At 45.0% G+C, this 27527-nt stretch overlaps 1 protein-coding gene across 5 annotated transcripts in view; it reads left to right on the top strand.

Annotated features, from left to right (window-relative positions):
• The window catches only part of Mgat4a (alpha-1,3-mannosyl-glycoprotein 4-beta-N-acetylglucosaminyltransferase A), a 116451-nt gene extending 89000 nt beyond the window's left edge, over positions 1-27451 (top strand). For 4 of the 5 annotated variants that reach the window (XM_085836453.1, XM_021158920.3, XM_021158913.3 and 1 more), the window contains 11 exons: positions 1201-1247; positions 3237-3350; positions 4808-4883; positions 10132-10246; positions 12201-12331; positions 13548-13655; positions 13753-13946; positions 15738-15816; positions 16995-17061; positions 21675-21787; positions 21913-27451. In XM_085836453.1, coding sequence (XP_085692579.1) covers positions 1201-1247; positions 3237-3350; positions 4808-4883; positions 10132-10246; positions 12201-12331; positions 13548-13655; positions 13753-13946; positions 15738-15816; positions 16995-17061; positions 21675-21787; positions 21913-21939 — 1071 coding nt within the window. In that variant the 3' untranslated portion in view covers positions 21940-27451. The remainder of the gene's footprint in view (positions 1-1200; positions 1248-3236; positions 3351-4807; positions 4884-10131; positions 10247-12200; positions 12332-13547; positions 13656-13752; positions 13947-15737; positions 15817-16994; positions 17062-21674; positions 21788-21912) is intronic. The other variant, XM_029478368.2, reaches the window with a different exon arrangement.
• The last annotated feature ends 76 nt before the right edge of the window (positions 27452-27527 follow it).

Genomic DNA, 27527 nt, shown 5'->3' with positions numbered 1-27527 from the left:
CAGGTTCAAGGAGTGGCCAGAGCATTGTGCACCTCTATTTTTCTAAATCAGTGAAGCTAGTTCTGCTAACACTGACGTCTATCTTGCCAATTTCAGGGCTTCTGTGTCCTTTTACATTCTGCCAGGATCTTTCAGTAACCCTGCCTAAGACAAGAATATTAGATTTTTCAGGTGTTTGTGTGTTTGTTTTTGATGGTGCTGCAGATCAAACCCAGGGCTTGGTTCACGTAAGGCAAAGGCTCTACCATTGAGCTATATCCCTAGCCTAGATTTTTAATTGCTTATAATTGAAGCATACCCTTTATTTCAAACTGTGGTTATCATCCTCCTGATTTGAGTTTTCAGTATCAATATAATAATACAGGATGACTCTACTTTTTATTATATAGGTTTATTCAATATAGTCTCTATGGTGTCTTCCCCTTGCCCCCCTCCCTTAATAGAAGAGAAAAAAAAAGCTGAGAAGCAACACAGGTGTAGCTGCAGAGGTGAATCTTGAGTCTCGGTTTCGGTTTCATGGTTCCACTTTCATGGTTCCACGTACTGCCCACAGGCTGCTTCCCTGCTGTGCGCATGCACACTTAAAGGCTCGGATGCGGCCGTCGGGAGAACAAGAAGTGCTTCTCGTTCACTTTTAATCAACTAGTAAATCAAGTTGATTGGATCCAGTGGTTGAACATAATAAAACGTACATGTTTGCTTACTGTAATAGTACCTAAGGACATTTAGAGGTGGTGTTTCATAGAGCAAGTGTCTAAAACATTAAAATGGTATTTCCAGTGTGTGATTCATTATTTAGCCCACTTTGAGTTTGGCATTAAAAGTGAAGTAAGAGGCTGGAGAAACTGCTCAGCAGTTAAGAATACTGGTGACTCTTCCTGAGGATCCGAGTTCAGCTCCTAGCATTCACTCCATGGCTTACAAACATCTGTTACTCCAATTCCAGGGGATCTCATGCCCTCTTCTGGCCTCCAAGAGTAGCATGGTCGTGTACTATACATACCACACATGCACATGCACACATACATACATACATACATACATACACATACACACATACACAGCACACACACATACACAGCACACACGCATACATAGCACACACACACACACACACATACACACACACAGAGGCAGGGTAACACACATAAAAATCTGTTGTAAAGTGAAATAAAAACCATACTTCTCTCTCTCTCCCAGACAGATCTTGATTATGTTCACAGCGTTGTTGCCAACCTGGAGAAAGAGTAAGTTTTCTGAAGCGCACAAGCGGAACTGTTCCCACAGCTATTATCTTTGGCTTTCTGTTAAAAAGGTCTTTGCCTTCTAATTCATTTCTCTGCTCATTAGTATCAGCGCCATTTATGTTCTCATTACATAGCTGTGCATGCATCCACGTGTCTGGTGAGGAAGTTGGTTCGTTCCACTGTAGCAAGGCTTTGAATAGCCTCTGTAAGGAGCATGTCTTTAGTCTTGAAAGTGAGGAGAGAGTTACGGTTGGGCAGAACTGTTTGAGTCTTCCACGGATGTTCACCTAGCAAACTTGATGTCAGGACAGATGTTAAAATGAGCCATACCCTAAGCATGCCTTTCTGTCCTTGTCAAGATTGGAGCCCAGGGCACTGTGAGCAGGGAGCAGGTACAAAGCTCAGGAAGTTTTAGGCATTGCTATGTTATATGCTGTTCACTTGCTGATGTTAAAGTTAGACGTGATGGGTTTCTTCCGTGAATTTCATCTGGTTTTACCCCTACTTGACAAGAAATAACTTAGGGAACTGGAAAGATGGTCCCGTGGTTAAAGGTGCTTGCAGATGTTGCAGGCTACCCGAGTTCAGGTCCTTTGTTCAATTCATCATCCCTGATGCCCCTGGTACCACCTCAGGGAGATCTGTCACCTCTGCCCACCAAGACCTCCCTTCGCCTCCCCTCCCCATGTGATAAACATAATTAAAAATAATAGGGCTGATGAGATGGCTCAGCGGGTAAGAGCACTGACTGCTCTTCCGAAGGTCCTGAGTTCAAATCCCAGCAACCACATGGTGGCTCACAACCACCTGTGCAACTGAAGACAGCTACAGTATAATAAATAATAAATAAATCTTTTTAAAAAAATAAAGATACTTAGAAGAGACTTTAGAAGCTGTAGTTACTTGCTAGCTACACACTTAAAATAATTTCTCCTTGTCGGCCAAAACATGAAAGCTGGAGATTTAAAAAGACGCTGCACATACTTCAGGGTCGAGTTATCATGTGTTTATAATATCCTCAAGTGCTCTACTCTTGTCAGGCTGTAGAGGCAGGGTGGCAGAGGCTCCTTAAGGCAGCGTGATAATGACTTGTTCCTCTTCCCATGGGCCTCCGGAGCAGTAGATTCTACAGGCTTCCTTCATGTGCAGGGAGAGCAAGGCCAGAAAGAGCAATCACAGGCACTTGCAGCAAGGCCAGCATTCCACCAGCTCCAAGGAAAAGTTTGCAAGAATGTAAAAGAAACCACATTTAGTTAGTGGAAACGGACTCAAGAGCCTCAGAAAGGGTTTCTCAGCCCAGGCACCACTGATCGGGTGAGGCGATTCTTGTTTGTAGGCTCTTGGCATAATAGGATGTATATCAGGACCCTTGGCATCTGCTCATTAGGTGTCAGGTGAATTGTCACTAGTTGTGACAACCAAGATATCTCCAGGCCCCACTGAATACCAGGAGGGATAGAGTTGCCCTGAGCTTAGAACCTGGATTGGAATGACATAGAGCCTGCAGCCTACCACTAAAGCTTCCAAAGACTAGAAGAGCTTCATGGCTTTAAATTTGAAAACCTCAGGTTCATTCATTAGTGTATGTGCGCATATGCCGTGACGTGCATGTGGAGGTCACAGAAACATTTACTAGTCTCTAGTCCTACTGTGAGGTTTACGGGCATTGAACTCAAGTCTGCCCACCAGGCTTGAGGGCAGTCACCTTTAGTGACTGAACCATCTTACCAGCCCAGAAAAACGGAAGAGCTTTGATTTTTCATAAATAATATATGTTGGGTAAGCATAGAGTCATTTGCTCCCCCCTCCCCGAGTTCCCTGCTTTCTGTGGGACCTTGATTTGCTTAAATTTGAAAATTGATTGCTTGTAAGATGGCACTGCCTGTAGTTTACCTAGGGTTTCTGCTACATTTACATCAGTAAATTAAGCATTAAGGCAAGTGACATCCCACAGAGCTGACATAATACAGCTAACCTTTCTCTTGATAGATTTTCTAGAGAAATTAGTTCTGGCCTGCTGGAAATAATCTCTCCTCCTGAAAGCTATTACCCCGACTTGACAAACCTGAAGGAGACGTTCGGAGACTCCAAGGAAAGAGTGAGGTAAGCAACAGAGATGCCCGGTGCACACTTAGATGTCAGGCTGCCATGGTGCCTGTCGGTTTCAGGGTGGTTTAAAAGCATTAACACCTAGTATTCGTTTCTGTTTGCATTCCTTCTGCATTATCAATCTCTAGCAGCATTCAATTCATAGCTCTAGACACTGGCCTCACGTTCCTAAGGCAGACTTTTCGAAGCTCTAGTTCAGGGAGATGTTACGATATTACTGAAGAAAAGGCTTGTGGATGAAAGAGTCTGGAAGATGCTGTATTGTAGCTCAGTAGAGCAATAGCCAAGCATGCATGGAACCACGGGCTCCATCCTCAGTGCCATAGCAAGTGTGCTCACCGCTGGATGTGTTAGCAACTTCTATGCTGTGCTGTCTCTAGAAGGGGATGTGTGCAATGTTGACCAAAGTTCCTTCAGTGGAGAGCCTCTGTACAGGGGGTAACTAGAGGGTTAGTCATCGTCTTCTTTTTCTTTCTTTCTTTTTTTTTTTTTTTTGAACCATTTCTTTGAAGTTTATTTTAATGGAACAGCTATTTACTTTTGCATCCACTGTTTTGCCACCCTCTCCTGTCTACATTTTAGCAGCTTTAGAGATGCTAACTAGTCATTAGAGATGGAGTTCTTCTGATGACATAGGGCCAAAGAACATTTAGCTCAAGCTCATTAAGCACTGTTTGAATAAGTGTATTTGGTGGCACTCTTAAATCCTCCCCGTTTTATGTATGTGAAAAAATAAAATAATAATCAACCTAAAATATGTGAGGGGGTTCAAGGAGTCTTTCTTTTGGTGGACATCTACAACAAGAAACTATTGGGGAATATGGAAAGTAAAGGCTATTGCTAACGTTTGAGAATAAGGTGATAGGACATGAGCTACATTCTAAAGAGAAATTCCCCTGGGATAGACAAAGTTGTGCATCAACGTGGCCACAAACTCATTGACTACAGCCTGAAATGGTAGCCAAATCACAGTGATCACTGATCATAATTTGGGAGTTTCAGGTAAGTTGTCATTTATGACATATCTTCAAAGTGGCAATTAAAGGATGATACAGCCTTATATTGTCTTTAATATGTCTAATATCTACTAAGAAAAGTCAGTATGTCAGTGGCTATCTTAGGCCCAATAAAACTCAGTCCTGATAAAGGGCAATAAAATAAACCCAGTTATCATTAAGAAAAAACAAAAACAATAAAACAAAAAAAAAAACTTGGGCTGGAGAGATGGCTCAGCCGTTAAAGGCTAGGCTCACAACTAAAGTATAAGGGTTTAGTCTTCTTAAGATGCATGGTGATAGAGACTGCACTGGAGGAAGCCGCTCTTGGACCGTCTCTCATGTGTGGGAGTTTATCTGTGTGTGTTGTAATAGACACGAGGGTCAGACATCTGCTCTGAGTTTGCTGGTTTTGAGTCTGAGTCCTAACGCATTCTCCGGTGCTGTTCATTTCAGATGGAGAACCAAGCAAAACCTGGATTATTGTTTTCTGATGATGTATGCCCAGGAGAAGGGCATCTACTACATTCAGGTGAGAGTCAGGGGCTCCCGGGGGGTTGTGGGTTTTGTTTCTTTTGCTCAGCTTTTATATTTGGTGATTTTAATATTTTTAAAGTAAAATACATTTATTAAAACAGAAAAAGAAATTTACTTAGCTTATAAAACATTTGAAATGGGAAAGTCAGGCATACATGGCTCAAAATAGATTTTGAATTTTGTATATCGTTTGACGATGTTTGGGTTCAGAGGTCTATGTTAAAACACTCACGTGGATACGACAGACGGGACGGTAGAATAGAGAGCATCTCGTCTGATCTGGCAGTCTCTTGTATTTGTGTGTATAGGTCATGTATGTGTGTGGGGTACATGTGTGAGCTTACTTGTAAGGGCCAGAGGTCATTGTTGGTGTCTTCCTCAGCTAATCTCTATCTTATTTTTTGAGGTCAAGTCTCTTACAGAACCTGGAACTTACCAGTTCAGCTAGCATGGAGCATGGCTGACTAGCAAGTCTGAGAGTTCCCCCTGCCATGACTGCCTTTTTGACATGGCTGATGGAGCTTAAACACAGGTAGCTGTGCTTACACAGCGGTCTGGCCTTAATCACTGAGCTGTCTCTCCAGCCACACTTTAGAAACTTTATGTGTCTCATATACTCTAGGCTGACCTTGAGCTCCTGACCTCGCAAGTGCTGGGATCACATGCTAGGAGAGCCCTGTGTCGGCTGAGCCCCTACCTCTGTGTCCCCTGCCTCTTTTCATATTGCACATCCATGGGTATAAGTGTGTGATTGCTTTGTGTGCTTTGGTTTATAGTGTAACCCAAACGTGATCCAGGCAACTGAGCGTATTATTGTGCATGTGTGTATGTGTGCACACGTGGGAGCATATGTGCGTATGTGTATGTGTGTGAGCGTGTGTATGTGTGATCATATGAATGTCACACTCACACGAGTGTGTGTATGTGTGGTGTATATGTGAGAGAGAAATCATGTGTGAGCATGTGTACTCATGCACGTGTGAGCGTGTTTGTGTGTCCATATGTATGTGAACTCTCACGTGTGCATGTGTGTATGTGTGTATGCATGTGCATGCATGTGTGTTCATGTGGGAACATGTGTGCATGAGACCTCTCTCTCTACTTGCGGCAGCCTTCCTTTCTCTGAGGATGCTGACAGATTGGCTGTGCTGTTGCTCCTTGGTTCAGTTGTTTCTGTTTATCAGAGTGAAGTTCTCTGAGCTTGCTGAATTTGGACATTCATTTGTCTTTGTACCCTTGGGACGTTTTCAGGCAGTATTTCTTCAGGTAGCTCCTTCGCCCTTCTTGAAGTAACTGTACACTGTTCTCTTCACGGTGTCTGTAGGTTTGTGGGTTGTCATCTTCATCCTTTGCCCTTTTTTCCCTCAGCACCATTAGGTTTGAAAACTCTCTCTCCACTGACTCTTATTCTGCTTGGCCAGGTCTTCTGTGAGGCTTCTCATTCGGGTTTTGTATTCTTCAGTTCCGGTGTCCAGTCTGGTTCACCTCCATAATTTCCGACTTTTTGTTGATGTTCTCATTTAACCCCTGTACATTTTATTTAGTTGCACACTCTGTGAGTTATGATGTAGCCTCACCACAGGGTCCTGGTTGTTGTTACTGTTGGAATTTTGGCATTTAGGAAAGCAGCTGTCCCCCTGGCCCCATCCTTGTGGTCAGGATTGGTTGGAAGGAGGATCTGCTTCTGATAATGTCAGCGGGAGCTCCTGGAACCCTTTCCTCTTTTTAAAATTGGTTATTTTATTTATTTACATTTCAAATGTTATCTCACCTTCCCATTCCCCTGTCCCCCTGCTTCCACTCAGCCACTCCCACCTCACTGCCCTGGCATTCCCCTACACTGGGGCACAGAGCCTTCACAGGTCCAATGGCCTCCCCTCCCATTGATGACCGACAAGGCCATCCTCTGCTACATATGCAGCTGGAGCCAGGGGTCCCTCCATGTGTACTCCTTGGTTGGTGGTTTAGTCCCTGGGAGCTTGGGGAAGTGGGGGGGGTCTGGTTGGTATATATTGTTGTTCTTCCTATGGGGTTGCAAACCCCTTCAACATCTTCAGCCCTTCCCCTAACTCCTCTATTGGGGACCCCATGCTCAGGCTGATGATTGGCTGCGAGCTAGTGGTAACAGGTCGGAGGTGTCATGCCTACCCTTCCCTTTATCCGGGTCTTTTGTCTGGGAGGAGCTTAGACATGCTTCACAGTTGCTGCTTCTGGGGTCCTCTCTTCTCTGGACTCATGGGTAGAACCCAAGTGCGATTGGCTGATTTCCACTCTGGTGTGTGCACCTCCATTCTTTGGGGATGTGTGTGGGAATCCTGTGTCTCTCTGATGGAGTGTTCCTCAATGCTCATGCAGTCGCTAGCACCAAGTCCTGGCCTTCACTCCTGGCCTCTGCTGAGTGCCTGCCTTGTTCCTGTCCATGTTTGAAACAGGACAGAAACAACAACACTGTCAGGACACAGGCCAGAGAGTCAGGCTTTGGAGACTTGGAACTAACATCTCTGGTGACGGGGGGGGGGGGGGGGGGGGAAGGGGGGGGAGGGTGGAGCCGGGATTCCCAGGGGAGGGCTCTGGCTGTTGTATGCTCTGGCTTTAAAGCCACGTCTCTGGGGATAAAGGAGGGTCTTGAGTTTGCTGTTTTGCTGTCTTGCTGATGGCTTAAATCTCTAACAGGAAAACACACACACACACATACACACAGCCTCAAAACTAGTCTCCTTATCACAGCATAATATGGAAAACTTTAAGGTGGTTTTCTGCCATTTCTTGGAGTAACATGATTCTGTGCTATCATCCTTTGTTGGTCATTTAGATTGTGTCTAAATGTTCAGCTCTCCAAAGATTAATGATGTTTTTCTGAAAATGGTCCATTTCCCCAAAGCTTGCTCCTCAGGAAACAGGGTTGCTGTATATTCTGATCTTCATCGTTGGGCAGCAGGAGACTCCTCTTAGTGAGTTTGTCGCTGTCTGTCTACAGAGTATAGAACAGAAACCACACTCGCTTCAAAAGCCTTCAGATTGAGGGCTTGGAATGTTTGCAAGGGAAAGGGATTGCTTAGGGAGAGCCAAGGAAAATAGGGCCAAAAAGACAGGGAATCAAAGGAATTTATCTCACACCTCAGAGGTGTTCCCTAGGGCTGTGCCTCCATGGTTGCAAACCTGGGGCTTTCTAATCCACAGCTTCTAAAGGGTGCTTGTGGGCAGGAGGTGGTCCAGGGAGAGTACTGGCCAGTCCCCATGCCACCCTGTATTCATTTCCCAGTGCTGGAAAAATACAAGGTACTTAAAAGAAGAGCAGAGCCAGGCCAATTGTATTATCAAGGATTTATGCTTAAAGAAAATACCAGCCAGCCTGGGGTTGTGCCTTCGGGCTGGGCTGGCTTACAGTGGCCTGGGCAAACCATTTCTTGAAGGGCTGCGTTACCCAGCATCAGCTCATGCTCTCATGGTAGGTGACCCAGGGCTCCGACGCCTCTCACAGGAATTTCCCTCATTCACTATGATGTTTAACTTCAGATTTCCACTCAAGGGTCACATTTTTGTGAACATTTCCTGTCTCAATGTTCCCAAAGTGCTTTGCATATCCCAATAATGATGCAGGCAAGCATAGGGAATAGTTTAGCGATCTAGGACTCTGCTTGGTTTGAGCATACGCTCCTCTCAAAATACTGCCTGAGGCACTTATCTGCACATATTTGCACACAAGCTCTTTCCCTAACACTGCACCCCAAAACCTGTGAGCAACCTAGGACCCCAACCTGCTGTATGCACACCCCACAGCCACAGTGAAGTAAGTTCCTTTTCCCTTTATCAGATTCTATCCATTCATACTCCTAACACAGAGGTTGGTCTGAGCTGAACTGTTTTGGGGTGCATGTACAGTAAGGCAAAACCGTGTCCGTTTTGGAGAGGGTTCAGGACAGGGTTTCTCAGTATAGCCCTGGCTGTAGAGACCAGGCTGGCCTTGAATTTAGAAATCCACCTGCCTTTGCCTCCTGAGTACTGGGATTAAAGGCGTGCACCACCACTGCGCATGCGCCAGCATGAAACTGTGTCCTTAAAGGAAACTCTTACGGAGAATCCCCTGTTCATATCTGAGACCTGTGCATAATGCGGCACGCACATAATTAAAGTCAGACACATCATGGGACAGGACGTGCACAGTAGAGAAATGACTATAGACCTTAGTCTGTTGATCAAAACAGAACTACCCTTGCTACTCCCTTCAGCACCAAACTCCTCCTTTTCATGTATCCCATAAAGGCAGCCCCAGGCAATAACTGGAGCCCTTGAATATCTTCACTCATGTGGCCCTCTGCCATTCTTGACAGTGAATTTCTGATCAGCAGTATCACTTAGCTTTGAGTAAAATCCCTTTGATACTTTGTGTATATATATATGGCACGAGGATGGGGGGGATGGGAGGACGGAGTGCTCTATTGCAAGTGACTTGGAGTGTGCTGATTGCCTGCAGGAACAGTCACTGACAGGTGCTGCTGGTCCCATCCTGCCCTCCTCACTATATCCCACCCCACGTGGTGGCTCCTAACTCCTGTAACTCCAGTTCTAGGGGGCCAGTGCCCCTTCTCACGCCCATGGGCTCCTGCACACGTGACACACTTAAACTCATGCAGAGACACATACATATGCATAACAATTAAAAATATATATAAAAGGGGCTTCTAGGTGTGTGGCTCACTAGTAGAGCCCTTACCTTGCTTGAGCTGGGCCCTGGGTTCTATCCCCACTGTGTGTGTGTATGTGAGAGAGAGACAGGGAGACAGAGAGAAACAGACACAGAGACACAGAGAGATGGAGAGACAAAGAGAGAGAGGCAGAGAGAGATGGGGGGAGAGACACAGACAGACAGACAGACAGACAGACAGACAGACAGAACAGAAACAGACAGACAAAGACAGAGAGACAGAAACAGGTATCTGCATCAATATAGAAGGTGTCAAATGGGCACTTCCCCAGCTTTCATGTTCCTCTCATCTTGTCAGGTGGGGGAAGGTGAGGGAAGACGCTGGCTTTCCTTTGACCTCATCACACTAGGGAGTTGATCCACTAGAGTGAGTGTATATTTTATATTGACAGCATCTGGTCTTATATCTTTATTGGTTTTAGCCATAGTTTTCATGATTTCTGTGAGCGCGTGTGCGTCTTTGTCCATAATAATGCTCATTGATCCCTTTCCTTCCCCTTTTGACTTTTAAAGATGATTGTTCAATTTTATTTTCTAGCTTGAAGATGATATTATTGTCAAACAGAACTATTTTAATACCATAAAGAATTTTGCACTTCAACTTTCTTCGGAAGAATGGATGATTCTAGAGTTTTCCCAGCTTGGCTTCATTGGTAAGAAGAGCATTTGATGGTTTATCTATTTTTATAAAATAGCTAAGTCTCAGAATCTTAAACCAATTGCTTCCCCTCCCTCTCCATCAAAAGTCACCTTTTCCCAGGGAAACTGACGAGTTTTGAGAAAACTAAGCTTAGGTAAATTTCCTGATGCAGATGACGATGGTGGTGACCGCAGTAGACTCTGACTTCCGAGGTGTAGCTTGTTGTTTTGTAACAAAATTTCAGTTGTTCGAGAGCACCCAGCTGAGCTTCCTCCTCAGCTGACATCCCACCAGGAATCTCCATGCTCCCCTCTCCTTTCTGTGTGCGCCTCTACCTGTCGCCTCAGCTCCTGCTTACTCTGAATGGTTTTTTCCTTTTTTTTTTTTTTCTTTTTTTGGTTTTTCAAGACAGGGTTTCTCTGTGTAGCCCTGGCTGTCCTGGCACTCACTTTGTAGACCAGGCTGGCCTCGAACTCAGAAATCCACCTGCCTCTGCCTCCCGAGTGCTGGGATTAAAGGCGTGTGCCACCATGCCCAGCTTTGAATGTTTTTTTCCTATATTCACTTCCTGTCAACTGGATGCTCACCCTATGGCTGACTTTATTTAATCTTGTTTACAGTATTCAAACAGAAGGCTCTTGGATTAAAGGTGTGTGCTAAGACTGAGCCACACTACAACTGAAAACAAGTTTTCCAGTAGATAGGGCAATCTCAGGGTTCGCTATGTTTTCAAACATCTTGCAACAGCCGGTCCTCTAGAGAGCCGCACCATGGCTGCCATGGAGCTGGGAGCATGCCTGCTTCTTCTCTGACACCTTCAGTTCCCTTATGCTAACAGCACTGGGTTCATCCCGGAAGGGCAGCACTGATGATGGCAGCTCTTACCCAGCAATGACTTCATGTTCATTCGTTTCTTTCATGAATTATTTGGGGTGCTTATTTTTAAAGCCTTTGAGGGAACAGTGCCCCTACATTCAATGAAAAAGAAAAAAAAAACATGCTTGAAGTTGAATTGAAAGAAATTTGCGGGGCTTAAAAATAACTTCTCAAGCCAGGTGTGATGGTGCACGTGTGAAATGCTGTGATGCCTGCATTTGAGAGGCCGAGGCAGGTGGATCTCACACCTGAGACCAGGATGGGCTGTCATGAGATGCTGACTTACAAATGCAAGCACTGGGGTGCAGCCTAGTGGTAGGTCTCTTATCGAGCCTGTATGAGAGAGACCTCAGGTTCAGCTCCCCTTCCCCGCCACACACACACCCATGCTATAGGCTCTGTCTCTGACCCTGTTTATCCTTTAACTGAAAACTTGTTTTAAGATTCAGAAAAAAAAATTGTGAAAGTTTCAGTAACAACAAAATTAGTAAGCCTTCCTTCCCTCCTCCTCCTCCTCCTCCTCCTGTATCTGGTTCTCCTCCTCTTTTTGTGTTTATCAATTTAGATTTCCATCTTTTCCTCTTTTCCCCCTCCCCTTCCCCTTCCCCTTCCCCTCTCCCCTTCCCCTCTCCCCTCTCCCCTTTCCCTCTCCCCTTCCCCTCTCCCCTCTCCCCTTCCCTCTCCCCTTCCGCTCTCCCCTTCCCCTCTCCCCTCTTCCTCTCCCTCCCTTTCTTTGAATGAATTTAGGGTCTTACCCATGCTAGACAAGTGAGATCACTGCACTGTATTCTCAGCCCTACATACATTTTTTTTATAATGTAAATCTCTCAAATTCTATTTATAGAAATAGTCTTACTAAGATAAGGGGGAAAAACCTTGACTTGATTTCTGAAGCCTTTAAACAATTTTGTGTTAGCCTTTGTAGCAGCGAAGAGCGGGAGTTGGCTACTTCCGTTTAAACCCCCCGTGACGAGTCAAGAGACTGTCCAGCTAAAGCGACTCTGTTCTGATGATGCGAGTGAAACCTCAATAACGTCAGCGCACAGAGGTCACTTCCATTGTGACAGCTCTCGACTGGGATGTCTTTTCAGGAAAAATGTTCCAGGCGCCGGACCTGGCGCTGGTGGTGGAGTTTATCCTCATGTTCTATAAGGAGAAGCCCATTGACTGGCTCCTGGACCACATTCTCTGGGTGAAGGTCTGCAACCCCGAAAAAGATGCCGTAAGTTGACTCTTCATGGGGTCCAGGGGACTCTTTTCTTTTGAGACAGGGTCTCACCGTGTAGCCCCAGGATAGCCTAGAACTGAAGATCCTCCTGCCTCAGCAGCTGCCTGAGGGCTGGGATCACAGGCTTGTGCCTTGGTACCTGGCCTGGAAGTTTCTTTTCTATGTTTTGTTTTTGAAAGTAACTTTGTGTGAAACAGATCTCACTAAGGTGTTAAATAAGCTAGACAAAGCCTCAGGTGGAAACGGTTTCCTCTACTCTATTCTTCATGTGCTTGGCTTCATTTAAAGTCCTAATGTTAGGCTGTTTCTCCTCCTCCTCCTCCTCCCTTCCCTCCTTCCCTCCATGTCTCTGTCTCTTTCTGTCTCTCTCAGTCTCTCTCTCTCTCTTGATGGCACATTGGTAGAGTTCTTTAGACAGCACGCATGAAAGCCCTTGGTTCATTCTCCAGTCATCCAGTCATGACAATATGTGCACACATATATGATGATGCATTTTTTTTTTAAGATTTATTTATTATATGTAAGTACACTGTAGCTGTCTTCAGACACTCTAGAAGGGGGCGCCAGATCTCATTGCAGATGGTTGTGAGCCACCATGTGGTTGCTGGGATTTGAACTCTGGACCTTCGGAAGAGCAGTCGGGTGCTCTTACCCACTGAGCCATCTCACCAGCCCGATGATGCATTTTTAAAGGTGTTTGTTTTGTCTTGTTTTTTTTGTTGTTGGTTTTCGAGACAGGGTTTCTCTGTGTAGCCCTGGCTGTCCCAGAACTTGCTTTGTACATCATCACCCTGGCCTCAAACTCACTGAGATCTGCCTGCCCCCGCCTCCAGAGTGCTGGGATTAAAGGCAGGCACCACCAAATCTATCATGTATTTTTTTAAAAAAAATGGTAGAAGACTCCTTAAAGCAGAGCCCGTTTCTAAGTGGTGGCTCCCCGGTGCATGGTCGAGAAACACTGGTGGGGTCTTGAGGCGATGTCGCCCTGTTATCAATGCCTGTAGATAGCTGTCGGACCTGGCCCGTGGAGGATGTACTGTTTTCTTCCAGTGCTGTCTATGGTCTTTGTCTGACTCCTTTGGCCTAGTGTCAGAGCCCAGCACACCTGAAAGTAGTAGTGATGTCAATTTGCCAACTGACAGGACTCTTGATGTCTGCTTTGCTCCTTATCATTGAATAGTAAAATCAGATTTTCTTTTTAAATGTCTAGAAACACTGCGACAGACAGAAGGCAAACCTGCGAATCCGCTTCCGACCCTCCCTCTTCCAGCACGTGGGTCTACACTCGTCTCTGTCGGGGAAAATTCAGAAACTCACGGTTGGTGATCTAATGTAGTTTTCCCTAGCTGCACAGGTTGCTGTTTAGTGTGCAGATGAGCTGTGTGTGACGTCACGGCCCACGTGTGTCCTCCTAGGATAAAGATTACATGAAGCCATTGCTTCTCAAGATCCACGTGAACCCGCCTGCAGAGGTCTCCACCTCCCTGAAGGTGTACCAAGGGCACACCCTGGAGAAGACCTACATGGGGGAAGACTTCTTTTGGGCCATCACCCCCACGGCTGGAGACTACATCTTATTTAAATTTGACAAACCGGTCAATGTGGAGAGGTCAGTGACTGTGGGGTACATTTTTCCTCAAATCCAGACCTGCTTGTAGTATGGTTCCTGAAACCATGTGCTCTGTGCACAGTAGATTGAGGAGAGAGGAGGTGGCAAGCCGTTTGGTTATGTGTTAATTTCACACCGCTGAGTACCAGAAATGCGTGTCTGTTCGGGCATGCCATCTATTCTAATGTTCTGGATACATTTTGTAAAGTACTACATTGTATGTGTGGGGGCCAGAGAGCATATGGGAATGGGTTCTCTCCTTCTACCTTGTGAGTGCTGAGGACTGAACCTCGCCCTTCATTCAGGCTTGATACCAAGTGTCTAACTGCCGAGCCATCCTACTGGCCTTCTATTTGGTAGATTCTATTATTTCTGGACCTGAACTTAATCTGTAACTTTTGTTACTCTCACTTAGGTGTCTTCCTGAAACCTCACAATTTCCACGTCTCTTTCTTAGGCTCTCTCCGCACACAGGGAGAGCAGGTTGTTAGACCAGCAGCTGGTTAAACTGGATGACGGTCCTCGTCAGCGTTTCTGCTGGTGCAGGCCATTTTTAGCATCCCACGGGCGTTTGCAGCCCTTTTAGGTTTTTGTGGGACTCATCCATTTTATAAAATTTGAGACTCTTTTCTTTTTTAAAAAATTTGATATCCATGGTCCCTTCAGCTCTCCTCTGTTTACTAAAACCCCAGTGGCAGACTTACTGTGCTGAAGTGCACGCCTAGGCGCATACGTAGGACTGCCTCCTGACTGTAGGCTGTACTTGGCATCTGGCTACCTCGCAGACACAGACCCCATCAGTGGGGTTGTAATTTTGGTGTGACTTGCTTTTTTTATTTTGTGTCTGCACATGGAGGCCAGAGACAGCCAGAGACCTCAGGCTTCTTCTTGCTCAAGCCCCCCTCCTTTTTTTTTTTCCTTAAAGGCAGGATATCTTGCTTTTTCCTAAAACTCACTGGTGTGACTAGGCTGGCTTTTTTACACGGGTTCTGGGGAATTGAACTCAGGTCCCTATGCTTGGATAACAAAGATTTTTACAAACTGAGCCATCTTAGAAGTCCCAATTTTGAATTTTGCCAGATGCACTTTCTTGGTCAGTTGATGTGATTCTGTGTTTTTCTTTAGCTGATTAGTATGATGGCTAATATTGATTTTTGACTATCGGACTGGTCACACAGCTCTAGACCCCACTCTGCATTAATGGTATATAATTATTTGTTTGTTTGTTGAGGCAGGGTCTTACTATATAACTGTATAGTCATGGCTAGCCTGGAACTCACATGTCTGTCTCCTCCGAGGGGTTAGGATTAAAGGCATGTGCCACTAGCTACTGCAAGGCATGCTTTGTGTGTTCTAGCTGGGGACTGAACCCACGGCTTTGCACATGCTGGCCGTGTGCTTTACCACTGCTCCAAACTCATAACCCTGAAGGTAGGCTTTGAACATGGCATAGCCCATGACTGTCCTCCTGGAAATTCTGACTCAAGGCACTGCTCTGTGATGAAGAGGAAGCTGTTGCAAACAGTCAGCCTGTGGTCAGTTCTGCGTCTGCTGAGTGCTAAGCAGCAAGCATGATGGCTTCTGATGGGGATAACACGAAGCCTGGGGCCGCATCCTTCAGTCTCAGTTCCTGCAGCGCTTTTGAGTCAGCTGGGTGGTTGCAGGTTCGGGTATGATCAGACTGTGCCTTCAGAAACCTTCCAAGAGCTCACTCTGGGGTGAGGCTGTGCTCTTGGGTCTTTTACACTCAGGTCTGACTTGTGGTGTTCATTCTTTGGTGTGTATTTTCAGTTATTTGTTCCACAGCGGCAATCAAGAGCACCCAGGAGACATCCTGCTGAACACGACCGTGGACGTTCTCCCTCTTAAGGTACGGCAGCTGCTGCTGCGCCTGGGGGGTCTAGTTTCATTTCTGTTGCTGGGATAAAATGCCTTGACACAAAGCAATTTAAGAGAAAGAGGCTGAGCTGGAGAGATGGCTCAGCAGTTAAGAGCACTGACTGTTCTTCCAGAGGTCCTGAGTTCAATTCCCAGCAACCACGTGGTGGCTCACAACCATCTGTAATGGGATCTGATGTTCTCTTCTGGTGTGTCTGAAGACAGCTATACTGTACTCACATACATTAAATAAATAAATAAATAAATAAATAAATAAATAAATCTTGAGAGAGAGAAGAAGAGAAGAGAAGAGAAGAGAAGAGAAGAGAAGAGAAGAGAAGAGAAGAGAAGAGAAGAGAGGCTATTTTATCATACAACATACAATTCCAGGCTCTAGTCATCAGTGTCGGGAAGCCAAGGCAGGAACTTTAAATATCAGGTTACATCTACCCACACCCAACAGCAGAGAGAAATGAACACATGCTTGCTTGTGCTCAGCTTGGTTTCTTCACTCTTACACATGGCTTGGGAACCATGTAAGGGCGTAGGGAATGGTTCTGCCTCCGTTGGGCTGGGTTTCCCTAGTTAAGAAAACTTCCTACAGATACGCTCACAGGCCAACCCAAAATAGCCCCTCACTGAGGCCTTCGTCCCAGGTGATCTCCAGTTGTACCAATTAAAGCCAGTTGTCACAATAGATACTTAGAGGTTGTTCTTATTAGGTAAACAAAAACTCTCGTGTGGTATAGGACTTTTAATAGTGGGTGGCAGTATTAAGTTTATAATGTTGAATACCTGATGTTGTTTTATCTGTAGTCTTCATTCTGCTTTCTACTGGAAAATAATATAGCTGTATGTATTAGAAAAAGTTTCATATTTTAGCACAGTGTCTACTGTGTCTTTTGAATCCCATGATGCCAAATGCACATTGAGTGCCTGGTGAGCGGTGCACAGTTAATTCACTGCTCTGTAAGGAACACTTAGATCTTCTGAACATCTTTTATTTTCTTTCAGCATGGCTGAAATAACTTCTACCAACAGATTTTCAGAGTTCTCCACTGAGATGTCATTTTTCTTCATGGCTATGCCACAAACGCAACTCTCACAAAGTTAGATTTGATTTAAACAGGGTTAACCACTCATACAATTGTTGCCTTTGTTTGATTTTAGAGCGACAGTTTGGAAATCAGCAAAGAAACCAAAGACAAACGATTAGAAGATGGCTATTTCAGAATAGGTAATGTCTACTTAATAACACAGCCCTTATTGCCTGGACTGAGCCCCAAAGTTGTTACAAATCCTTGTCAAACGTTAAGTTGACAATTACAGCAGCATGCCCAGATGTCCCGTTCCCTTGGCCAGACTGGGTTTCTGATCGTGACAGGGTTTTGCATACGGGGGTGTGGGGGAGGGGCTGGGGGGAGTTTCCTGTCTGGTTGGCTTCCTCTGTCACCTGTGCCATGCCATGGCTATCTCAGTGACGTGGAGTTTTCCATTGCCGCCTCTTTCTGTCCACCTCTTTCTGGATGGTCTTCGCGGGCTTCTGACCCTCCCGGGGGTGGGGGTGGGGGGATGCTGTCTTTGTTGGGGTGCTGGCTGCCTGACATTGGCACCTGGAGAACCCTGGAGGGTCTTAGGGGTGGTAAATGGAATCGGGGTTCAGCTAAATGTGTAATGGGGAAAACCAGAGAAAGAATAACCTGTCGGGGGCTAGACTTGAATTGAATTGAGTTTCTAAGCCAAAAAGCATGGCTGAAAGGAAGCAGCTAACCTGCAGGGAATTATTGCGCCCCCTGCTGGGTGTATTTAGGGGTAGATATGGAAAGTGCCATGGTCATAGAAAAGAAACAATAGATTTACTTGGGTGAGTTAAAGTTATGAGAAGACAGAAGAAAGAACCTTCGGTAGAGAAACGGAGACCTTGGGAAAGGACTGTTGGCCAGTGTGTGGAAGGAGAGCCACGGGACCTCTGAAGTCCCTTCCCGTGCCCATAGTCTGGGATTTTAATTGTGACCAAATGCAGTAGGTTCACCTCTTGGTGAGTGCAACCCTGAGACAGAAGAGAATGGAGATTGATCTAAGACCTGCAGCAAGCAAGGTGGCGGTCGTGGGCTTTTTGTTTGTTTTGCTTTGTTTTAAATAAAGGAAGTGTGTTGGGGATTCTGTTTAGTCAGCGTTTATCCTGGTATGGATTAGGCCTTCCTGAGCGTGCGCGGTTTCGTATACTCTGCACATGCTCAGTTTAGGGTTATGGCGCCTCTGCTCAAAAGGTTAATGTGATGGGCACGAGTGCTCATCTTTGGCATGCTCAGCTTGCCTTGTAAGTTTTAGCTGAATGTCCCTGAAGGTGCTACCCTGTATGTGGCTAGCAGCCACGCTGGCATTTGCCTCTCTTTTCTCCTCCGATCATTACCTATTGGGCTGAACTCTGTGGGAGAAAAAGGGAGGAAGGAAAGAAAAATTTAAAACAAAGGAATCATTTGAAGAAAGACCCATAATCGATGCTGGACTTTGGTAGTAGGTGTTATGGGCACAAAAAGTTACTATGGATCGATAATGGGCTGAGAAAGAGTCACAGCCAAAACCTACTGTGAAACTTGGGACTCTTTTAAGCTAATATCACATCTAACCTCATTCTTTAGGAAAATAAAGAACAAATAGTATAATAGAACACAGTTCACATGTACAAAGAGGGAGAGAGGACACCTCATCCAAGCCAGACATATAGTGGCAGCTGAGACTTGAAGATGCTTCAGTGCAGATAAAGAATTGCAGTGTTTCAGAATCCATTTTAAGTGCAGGACAGGCTCTTGGCTCTAACTGGCAGGGAGTCATCACAGTGTAATAAGGCAGAAAGTGAATATCAAAAAGTAAATATGTAAATAATTTCCAACTGAGAGTACTCGCCAGAGCAATCATGTGTCTGTCACTCTAGACATGGCTCAGCAGGTGAGGGCACTTGCCACGCAGACCTGCAGACTTGTGCTCAACCCTCTGGATCCATATGGTGGAAGGGGAGAACCAACTGCTGAAATCTGTGCTACCTACACACAGGCTGAGGTATGCATACCCCACACATGTACACACAGGCTGAGGTATGCATACCCTATACATGTACACACAGGCTGAGGTATGCATACCCACACATGTACACACAGGCTGAGGTATACACACCCACACATGTACACACAGGCTGAGGTATGCATACCCCACACATGTACACACAGGCTGAGGTATGCACACCCCACACATGTACACACAGGCTGAGGTATGCATACCCCACACATGTACACACAGGCTGAGGTATGCATACCCCACACATGTACACACAGGCTGAGGTATACACACCCACACATGTACACACAGGCTGAGGTATGCATACCCCACACATGTACACAGAGGCTGAGGTATGCACACCCCACACATGTACACACAGGCTGAGGTATGCACACCCATACATGTACACACAGGCTGTGGTATACACACCCACACATGTACACACCGGTTGTGGTATGCACACTCCATACCAACAACACAATGTGATTTTTAAAAAGTGTGTGTGTGTGTGTGTGTGTATTGGTACTGGCGTTTGGTGGTACCTGGGCTGGGTGAGAGGATGTCTTAAGGATACAGTGGGGAAAACAGCAATCACTAGCAGGTCGGCAGTGACAGATGTTTGCAGTCAGTTCTGATGCCAGGGAAAACTAACTTTGGACCTCTCATTTAAGTGGAATGTTGTTCAAGAATAGGGAGTTGTGTTCCAGAGCACGTGTGTGAACACATATTGACTTTCATCTATAAAAATTAGGCAGAACTTCTTTTCATTAGCATTCTTGCTTGTCCTTATGGCCTACAAAGAATGTCCTTAACTGAAAAGTTGACTAACCGCTGGCTTGGAGAACTTTGCCCCAGAAAGATTTTTCTCCCTCCCTCCCTCCCTCCCTCCCTCCCTCCCTCCCTCCCTCCCTCCCTCCCTCCCTCCCTCTTGTTCTTTTGTTTCTTTTCTTTTTTTGTTTTTGTTTGGTTTTTTTTTTTTTTTTTTAGACAGGGTTTCTCTGTGTAGCCCTGGCTGACCTGGAACTTACTCTGTAGACCAGGCTGGCCTCGAACTCAGAAGTCCACCTGCCTCTGCCTTCCAAGTGCTGGGATTAAAGGCGTGCGCCACCACTGCCCAGTTTGTTCTTTTCTTTTTAAATTTACTTTTTTGGTACTTTTTCTTACATCATTTCTGTTTATCTTAAGAAGGACATTATCTTTACAGCAAGAAAAGATGAATATAGGACATTGATGTCTGTAGAAGGTCAAATTTCTTCCTGTAGCAGATCTTTTCTGCTTGCCTTCTTTATTTAAATTACTGTGTATTCCTTGTTGAAAATAATGAGTCTCTTGATTTAAATTACACACACATGCACCAGAGTGAATGTGCAGCGATCAGAGGAGAATTTGCAAAAGTGAGTTCCAGCAATTGAACTTAGCGGGCTCAGTGACAAGTGCCTGCATCCTGAGTCACCTCCCTGGCCCAAATAGCGGGATTTGTTTTGATACATTTAGATGTGTCTCTAATCTACCTTGGTTATACCAACCCTCCATTACTGCATCTCTGCCTTCCCACTGGCTCCATTGCTGTTCCCAAATAGAGTCCTTTCAATATTTTTTATTTTAAATCTAGATCCTGTATATGAAAGAAGAATGTAAATTTTGTCTTTGGGCATTTATGTTGTATGCATAGATTCCTTTGGTTCTGTACCCAAGAAGTGTTAATAATATTTCTTCTCTTACATAGCGATATCTGCTTATACAGTTGCACCAACTTAGGTTCTCACCAGTATATAGTCTCTCCTGCATAGCAGCCTGCCCAGAATTGATCATTTCCTCGATGAGGGACAAGATAGACCCTCTCAGTGTTGTGTAACATTTTCTTTTAAAGATTTGTTTCATTTTGTATGTATCTGAGTGTTTGCTTTCATGTATGTATCTGCACCGTGTGTGTACCTGGTGCCTGTGGAAGTTAGAAGAGGGCATCAAATCCCCTGGGGCTGGAATAATAGATGGTTGTGACCTACTGTGTGAGTGCTGGGAATTGAACCCAGGTACTCTGCAAGAGCAAAAAGATGCTCTGAACCACTGAGCCATCTCTTGAGCCCATTGGGGTAGTTCTGATTTGTGTTTTCCTGGTGCCTAAGGAATATCGAGTTGGATATTTTTCTGTGTATTTATTGGCCAATTGTACTTACTCTGTTCAACTTACCTTCATTAATTGGGTTATTTGATTTTTTTTTTTTTTTGGTGATTGTTTGTTTTCTGTATATATTCTGGATAGCAATGACCTGTCAGATGACTTAGCTTCTCATTTTTATTGGAGTCACCGTATGGGAATTGTATGGAACAGGCAACACATCTAAATTTTTCTCAATAGAGCCTTGGAAAGATACACATGGGCAGAGCCCCTGCCCCAGGCTGACCCCTGATATCTGAAACGGTGAAGCCCTTTATGACCAGCTGAGCTTCCAGGAGGCAGGCTGAGCGCTCTTAGAAAATGGATTTTGATCAGGTTTGAGTAGAGTGCCAATTTGCAGACATCCGCAACAGTTTTATACTGTTGATGTCAAAACAAACTCTCCTTCACCATGCTTTGAGTTTACAGTGGGCAGAAGTGTGCTCCTGCTTTAGACAGGCTGCGTCTAAGGTCTTTCAGAGTACATCAGCTCATGGAACTTTGAAAGCTGAGTAAAAACAGATTAAAGGACACGCATGGATTTCCTGTCTACCAAAAATACTTTGACTTTGGTGGCACTTCATGCATGACTCTCCAACAGTTCTTAAACAACAAAAATATTTTCTGTCTTGAAGGAAAATTTGAGTATGGTGTTGCAGAGGGAATTGTGGATCCTGGTCTAAACCCTATTTCAGCCTTTCGACTTTCCGTTGTTCAGAACTCTGCTGTTTGGGCCATTCTTAATGAGGTAAGAGTCCATTCAGCCAGCAAAGCCGCCTACCTGGCTGCTTCAGTTTTTGATTTTGCAAATGAAGACTTCTTGGAATTGTGAATTAACTGCTTTATCATATCTTATATCCTTTTGTATTTCAGATTCATATTAAAAAAGTCACCAGTTGATCTGCTTAGAAACCAACACGTCCTTTCTTAGGACTCTTGATTAAAGATGATTAGCACGTCCTCTTCTGTTTGGACTTGAACACTACCTCTCCTGAAGCCACTGTAGATGAGATGATTGTCGCCTCCGTGCGGACAGGGACTCTTCCCATGGATAACTGCATTCATTTAAAGCTAGGCTGTCCTCCAATTTGAACTTGACACAAACGTTTTACAATCCTGACAGCCTGTTAACATGACTGAGGCTATTTTGGTATTATACTAATACACAAGAGTTGTACATATTGTTACATTCCTTAAAATTTGAGAAAACTGATGTTAAATACATTTTGTGAAGGGGGTACTTTTGAACTTATTTTACTATTATAGACCCTCTTTTATAGACGATCAGGGATATTATATATATATACATATATATATATATAAATATATAAATACACATGAAGATGTTACGAAGTTAATTTATTAGAAGCACTTAAGAAGTACATATTTTTGTGCAGTAAAGTTTTGAATCAACACCTTTTTTTGAAGAAGCGGTTCCCCGGCTTTTTTAAGTTCTTTCTATATTTTTATTTGGAGATGCCGACATTATAGATCAACGCCATTTTTTCCAGTGCACTGCCATTCCAGATTGGTTCTAGATGGGTTTCTTAACTTGAAGTACTTTTATAATCACAGCAATTCTGAACAAAATATTTTCAGAGGCATTTGTCATTCCTAAAAATCAAGATTTTAAAAGACCAATGTCATCTCGAGGGTTATATTACTGTACTGTGTATGGTGTGTAGCCACAGAAAACCAGTGTGACCGTCATTGTCCAGGTGGGAAGCCCCTGCCGTGTCTCCACAGACTCCTTTCCCCGTTCATAGTTCCCTCCATGTGGGTGATGAGACTCCCTTCCCTTTTGCTCTGTCTTTAATCAGTAGTTAGACAAACTGTCTCTTTTCTCCTGGTTGGTCCTTTTATAGATCTGTGGTAGGTTTTGGAGTTCAGATACTGTTTTCTGAGTAATGCTGTTGGGTGAGTCCTATTGGGTATGGGACTCGGGGAAAGACAACCATAGCACTTCTGTTTCCATAGCACGATTTGCTCCGCTGTGTCATGGACGTGGAGGTAATGCTGTGTCCACAGAGTGTGTGTGCATCCTCACTTGCAGTCCCAAGTAGCACTAGTTGGCAAAAGTGCTTTACTCTTATGGTTAGGCAGGCCGAGCAACAGTTGCCAGTCTTCTCTGGCTCTCTGGGAGCTGTGCGTGGATAGCAGGTGTGGCGGAGGCCTAGGGCTGTGGGAGGTCCCGGCTGGTGGCCTCTGTCGGGGGCTTTCTTAGTTGCCCAGTGTATGGGACACATAGTACTCAGTGGAAGCCATTTTGTATGTTCTGCCTGGGAAAATGTAGATAAACACTACTGTGCATGTCAAAGCCCAGCTGAAGCTTTTCTTGGTGTTTTGTTAAGTTTCCCCTCTCATTTCCTTCAACTTTTTCTCTTCAACCTCTTCTCTGATTTCCTATGCCCTGTGCCCACAAACAAATCCCACTATCTTCCCACACTCAAGTGTGCAGCCGCAGGGTAACAGACTGTGAAACCATGCAGATGGGTGCAGGGGCCCCCTTAGGTCTCTGCTTTCTGGGTGGTTGTGAGTTCAGGAAGGCCAATGTGGGCCATGTGAATGTCTCCTGCGTGGGTCTTTGAGCATATCCACTTACCAGGCTCTACTCATCAGTCTTGCCTCTAAGGACTCTTTTAGCCAAGTCCTTTCCTTCATTCAAGGAATTCCCCCTTTCCCCATGAGCTCATTCCTGGTGCCTGGAACACGCCTGAGCCTTGGCAGGCTCGGTTGGCATCTGGATTAACTAGCCAGGTTGCTCACATCTCTCTCCTAGCGATGTCTGCCTACTATCCTGCCGTGCACGGGCACACACACACTCCGTGTCTAGTCTTCATTGTGTGTGGTGTGGGTTCTCCAATACACTCCAGGCTCTGGAGGCCAGCTCTCCTGTCTTCCACCACATCAGGCACTCTCCTGCTCCCTCAGTGCTAGCTGCTTCCTCCTTTTGTGCCCAGTTCAGCACTAGACTATTGGAAACAGATGTTCTTGCCCCAAGCAAGATTTTGTGGGAGCCCTGGAGGTTGATGAGGATGAAGACTGAGGGAGGTGAAGACAGAGTGCTTAGAACTGTAAAGTGTTCATCCACATTATCCCTTGGAGGCCACCAACCGACTTTCACCCACATAGTGAATAGGAAAAGTGCCAAATGCAGTACTAATTATATCTGTGAAATAGGTCGTAGTTGTTATCAGTGGGTATTTCACATAGCCCAGACTCTAGAGCCGTGCTGGCCTCTACAGAAGCCACAAAACACATCTGTTGAAATGAAAAGTTGAGTTGGCAGCCTTTGGAGTGCTCAGTGGCCACATGGCCAGCAGCCACCATATTGGATCCTAGGAATATGGGACATCGACATCACGGTGGGAGGTTCTGCTGGTTGTGTAAACATGAGCATTCTAGAAAGGTGTAGTAATGTATCCTGCTGCTGTGGTTAAAAATAGACCTATGGATTCATCTTAGTGCAGGTGAAGGTGTGTATTTTGGTGGGACAGTCAAGATTACCCAGCGACATGTTAGTGTCATTCTTCTTCCCAGCATGCATTGTTTCAGGATCCTCAAGAGGTACATTTGAAAAGCATGAGAAGTGAATGCAGATGGATGGTTTTGCTTGTAGATTAGACGTGTGTTTGAACAAAGGTTCTTGAACTCATTGGTTACATGTAAAAAGATTAGGTGTGCTTATTTCAAAAGCTGTCAGGAAAGTTGGGAGAATAGACTTCTTTTTAAGTCTTTCATAATTATGAGAACTACAGTTCTCAACAGTGCTGTCCCTCAAGGAAAAGTTTGCTTATGTGGAAAGAGTTGTTGTTGGCAAAGGTTGTTCCAGTTAATAAGTGTGTATCTGTCACATGCAGGGTTCTAAGAATGACCCCTCTCATGACCTTGTATAATATCCTCCCCTTCTGAGTATATCGAGAACTGTGACCACATCTGTGGGTGATTGGCCCAATCTTGAGAGCCATGTCAGGTTGGTAGAAGTGAGAGACAGCAGCAGCAGAACTCTAAACAGCATCGCAGGTCTAAGTGGAAGGGGCTCCCCTAAATGACTGCAGGTCGCCTGCCTTAAGGAACCAGAGGCTCTGTTACCCACCAAGTGGGACCTGCAGACCTTTTGCCATAGGACAATTTGACCCAGACACTTACCCAGGCTTGGACATGGAAATCCTGGAGCAGCCAGCCTGGCAAACACCTTCGCTGCAGCTTTGTAAGTGCTGAACCTACCTAGACTTCTGGTGTGCAGCAGTGGATAATAAACGGGCAGTGCTGTATGTAGCTAGATTTGTGGCAGTCCTGAGAAGTCTCCATATGTGATTGCCTGCGGTAGACTAGTTTTTAAGACAAGGTCTCACCTTGCACCCCAGGCTGATTCTCCCGGTTCTGCCTCTTAAGTGTTGATATGTATCACCATGCCCGGCTGGTTTTTGACATAAGAATAAACTCATTCCCAGCAAGCCCTATTCCTGGGTCTCTGCTAGGATGTTTGGTGCCAGGACCCCGTGTCTCCACTCCAAGTCAGACTTGTGTTAGTTTTTGTTCTGTAAAACTGCCAGGATGAGGCTGTAGGCATCTTTTTCTCCTAGATGCTCCTAAATTATACTGACTTAGAGGCCTGCCAGAAGTACAGGAAAGAATGATGAACGGTATTTTAGACCAGATTGATGGAGAAGAAAAATTCCCACCTTTGTGTCGACTTGCTGGTGTGTCTAACCCGACAGTGCAGCATGGGGCTGTCATCTACAGAGTCCATGGCTCAAGAACCACATGGTGAAGTTACAAAAACAAGGACACTGTTAAAAGCTTTGAGTAAGTTTACAATCATGTATTGTGCCATTCATTGCTGTTCCGGGCCACAGGCTGAACACACCTGCAAGAGCTTCGGCTATGACAGGTGTAATTTTTTACAAAAATCATTCAGCCGAGTAGCTCACGGCTCAAACCCTGTATGTTCTGACCAAGGTTTTGTGTTTATGTGGTTCCTAAAATACCTGCGCTTCCAAGCTATGAACTGCTAATGAGGTTTCTGATCTTGGTTCACTCAGCCATGCTTATTATTAACCATGCTGCCACAGCCTTGAAGGAAAGGAACCCAGAGGTTAAACACTGACCTCATCCTCACATGGTAAGGGATCAAGTCTCAGTTCAAGACTTCTAGAAAAGGGCATTCCGAGCTATGTAGCAACTTTTACAGCTTGTAAAACTTAAACTTTGATAGTTGAGGACTTAAATGATTAATATTAACATATATGCTACGCTAATTAATATGCTAAATTCAATGCATGTGAACATACAATGCTACAAAGATGACCACAGCCTTTTACAAAGAGACAAAGAATAAAACAAACAACAAAGACACCACAAGGATTTTGTTGCCCGTGCCCCTGCACTCTCTCACTAGCTAAATGGACCGGTTTCTGAAATGCTCCTTCTCCAGTTTCTGCATTACCTAAAACTGCAAGTTCGAGAGCAGACAGGCAGCGGGTGACCTGAATGTGTGTAGTGTGAACCCTGGTCCTTAGCAGGGCTCCTGCTGCTCTGAACACAGGCTTGTGGGGACAGCTAAATACCTGTGATACTAAGGAGGCTGCTTCTTGCTGCTGAGTTAGCAATTGGTCCCAGAATGGCAGGAGTGGGGTCCTTTAGCCTGCATAGCATTCTGTTCTTTATTGGAACTGCTCCAGCTGGTAAGCATGCCTGAAGAGCATTCTCTTGAGCTTTACAAAGAGCTGCTGGGACAGTACTGGCTGAGTCCACTAAGCCACTGTTTTCCGAAGTGGAGTCAAGGGCAGCTCAGAGCACTTCCTCCACAGTCTGTCTGTGAGTTGGGGGGGTGGTCTTGGAGCAGCCCAAGGAACCCCTTTGCTAGGTTGCACCAGGTTCTCTTTTCTCTGCACATACTTGGCTCACAATGTCTTCATGGGTTGAACAATTAATAACTGCAGTTATATTTGAGGTACTTGTTGAATTTCTAAAGGCAGATTATTTATTTTCAAGTTTGCTGCTATAATTGAAACCTAATAATGTCCTGTTGACTGTGCCTTTCATAACTGTCTCTGTGCTACAACTGTCCATGTGTATTTCAAATAAAGAAGTTTGAAAAGCTATGTTGAATCAAGCTTCCTTCTAATAAAAAATGGCTTAAAGCAATGAGTGGATAGAATGTTTTAGCACTATTACCACACCTGGTATTACTCTGTTTTTCAGATAGTTTCTGGTTCCTCTTGAATCTTTTAACAAGGCAAGAATCCCACCCTCGTAAGACAGTGACTATCATCTCTACAGGCATTCACAGGCAGTTCTCAAGTCAGAGTCCCTCTGGGGACTGTGCTCCTGTGTGAGCCATACTGCTTGCTGAAGTTTTCGGAGGGGTCTGCGTAATGGGGCTTTAAAAATGGGACAGACTGTACATTTGCCAACAAGATGGTCTGTGTGATCCAACACTTACTGTATCCTTGAAAATAATTAAACAGTTATAGCTTTAGTTT

The sequence above is a fragment of the Mus caroli genome, unplaced genomic scaffold (assembly GCF_978045245.1).
Source record: "Mus caroli unplaced genomic scaffold, Mus_caroli_1 scaffold_1, whole genome shotgun sequence".
Classification (NCBI taxonomy): Eukaryota; Metazoa; Chordata; class Mammalia; order Rodentia; family Muridae; genus Mus; species Mus caroli.
This window is presented reverse-complemented; position numbering and strand designations above follow the sequence as displayed.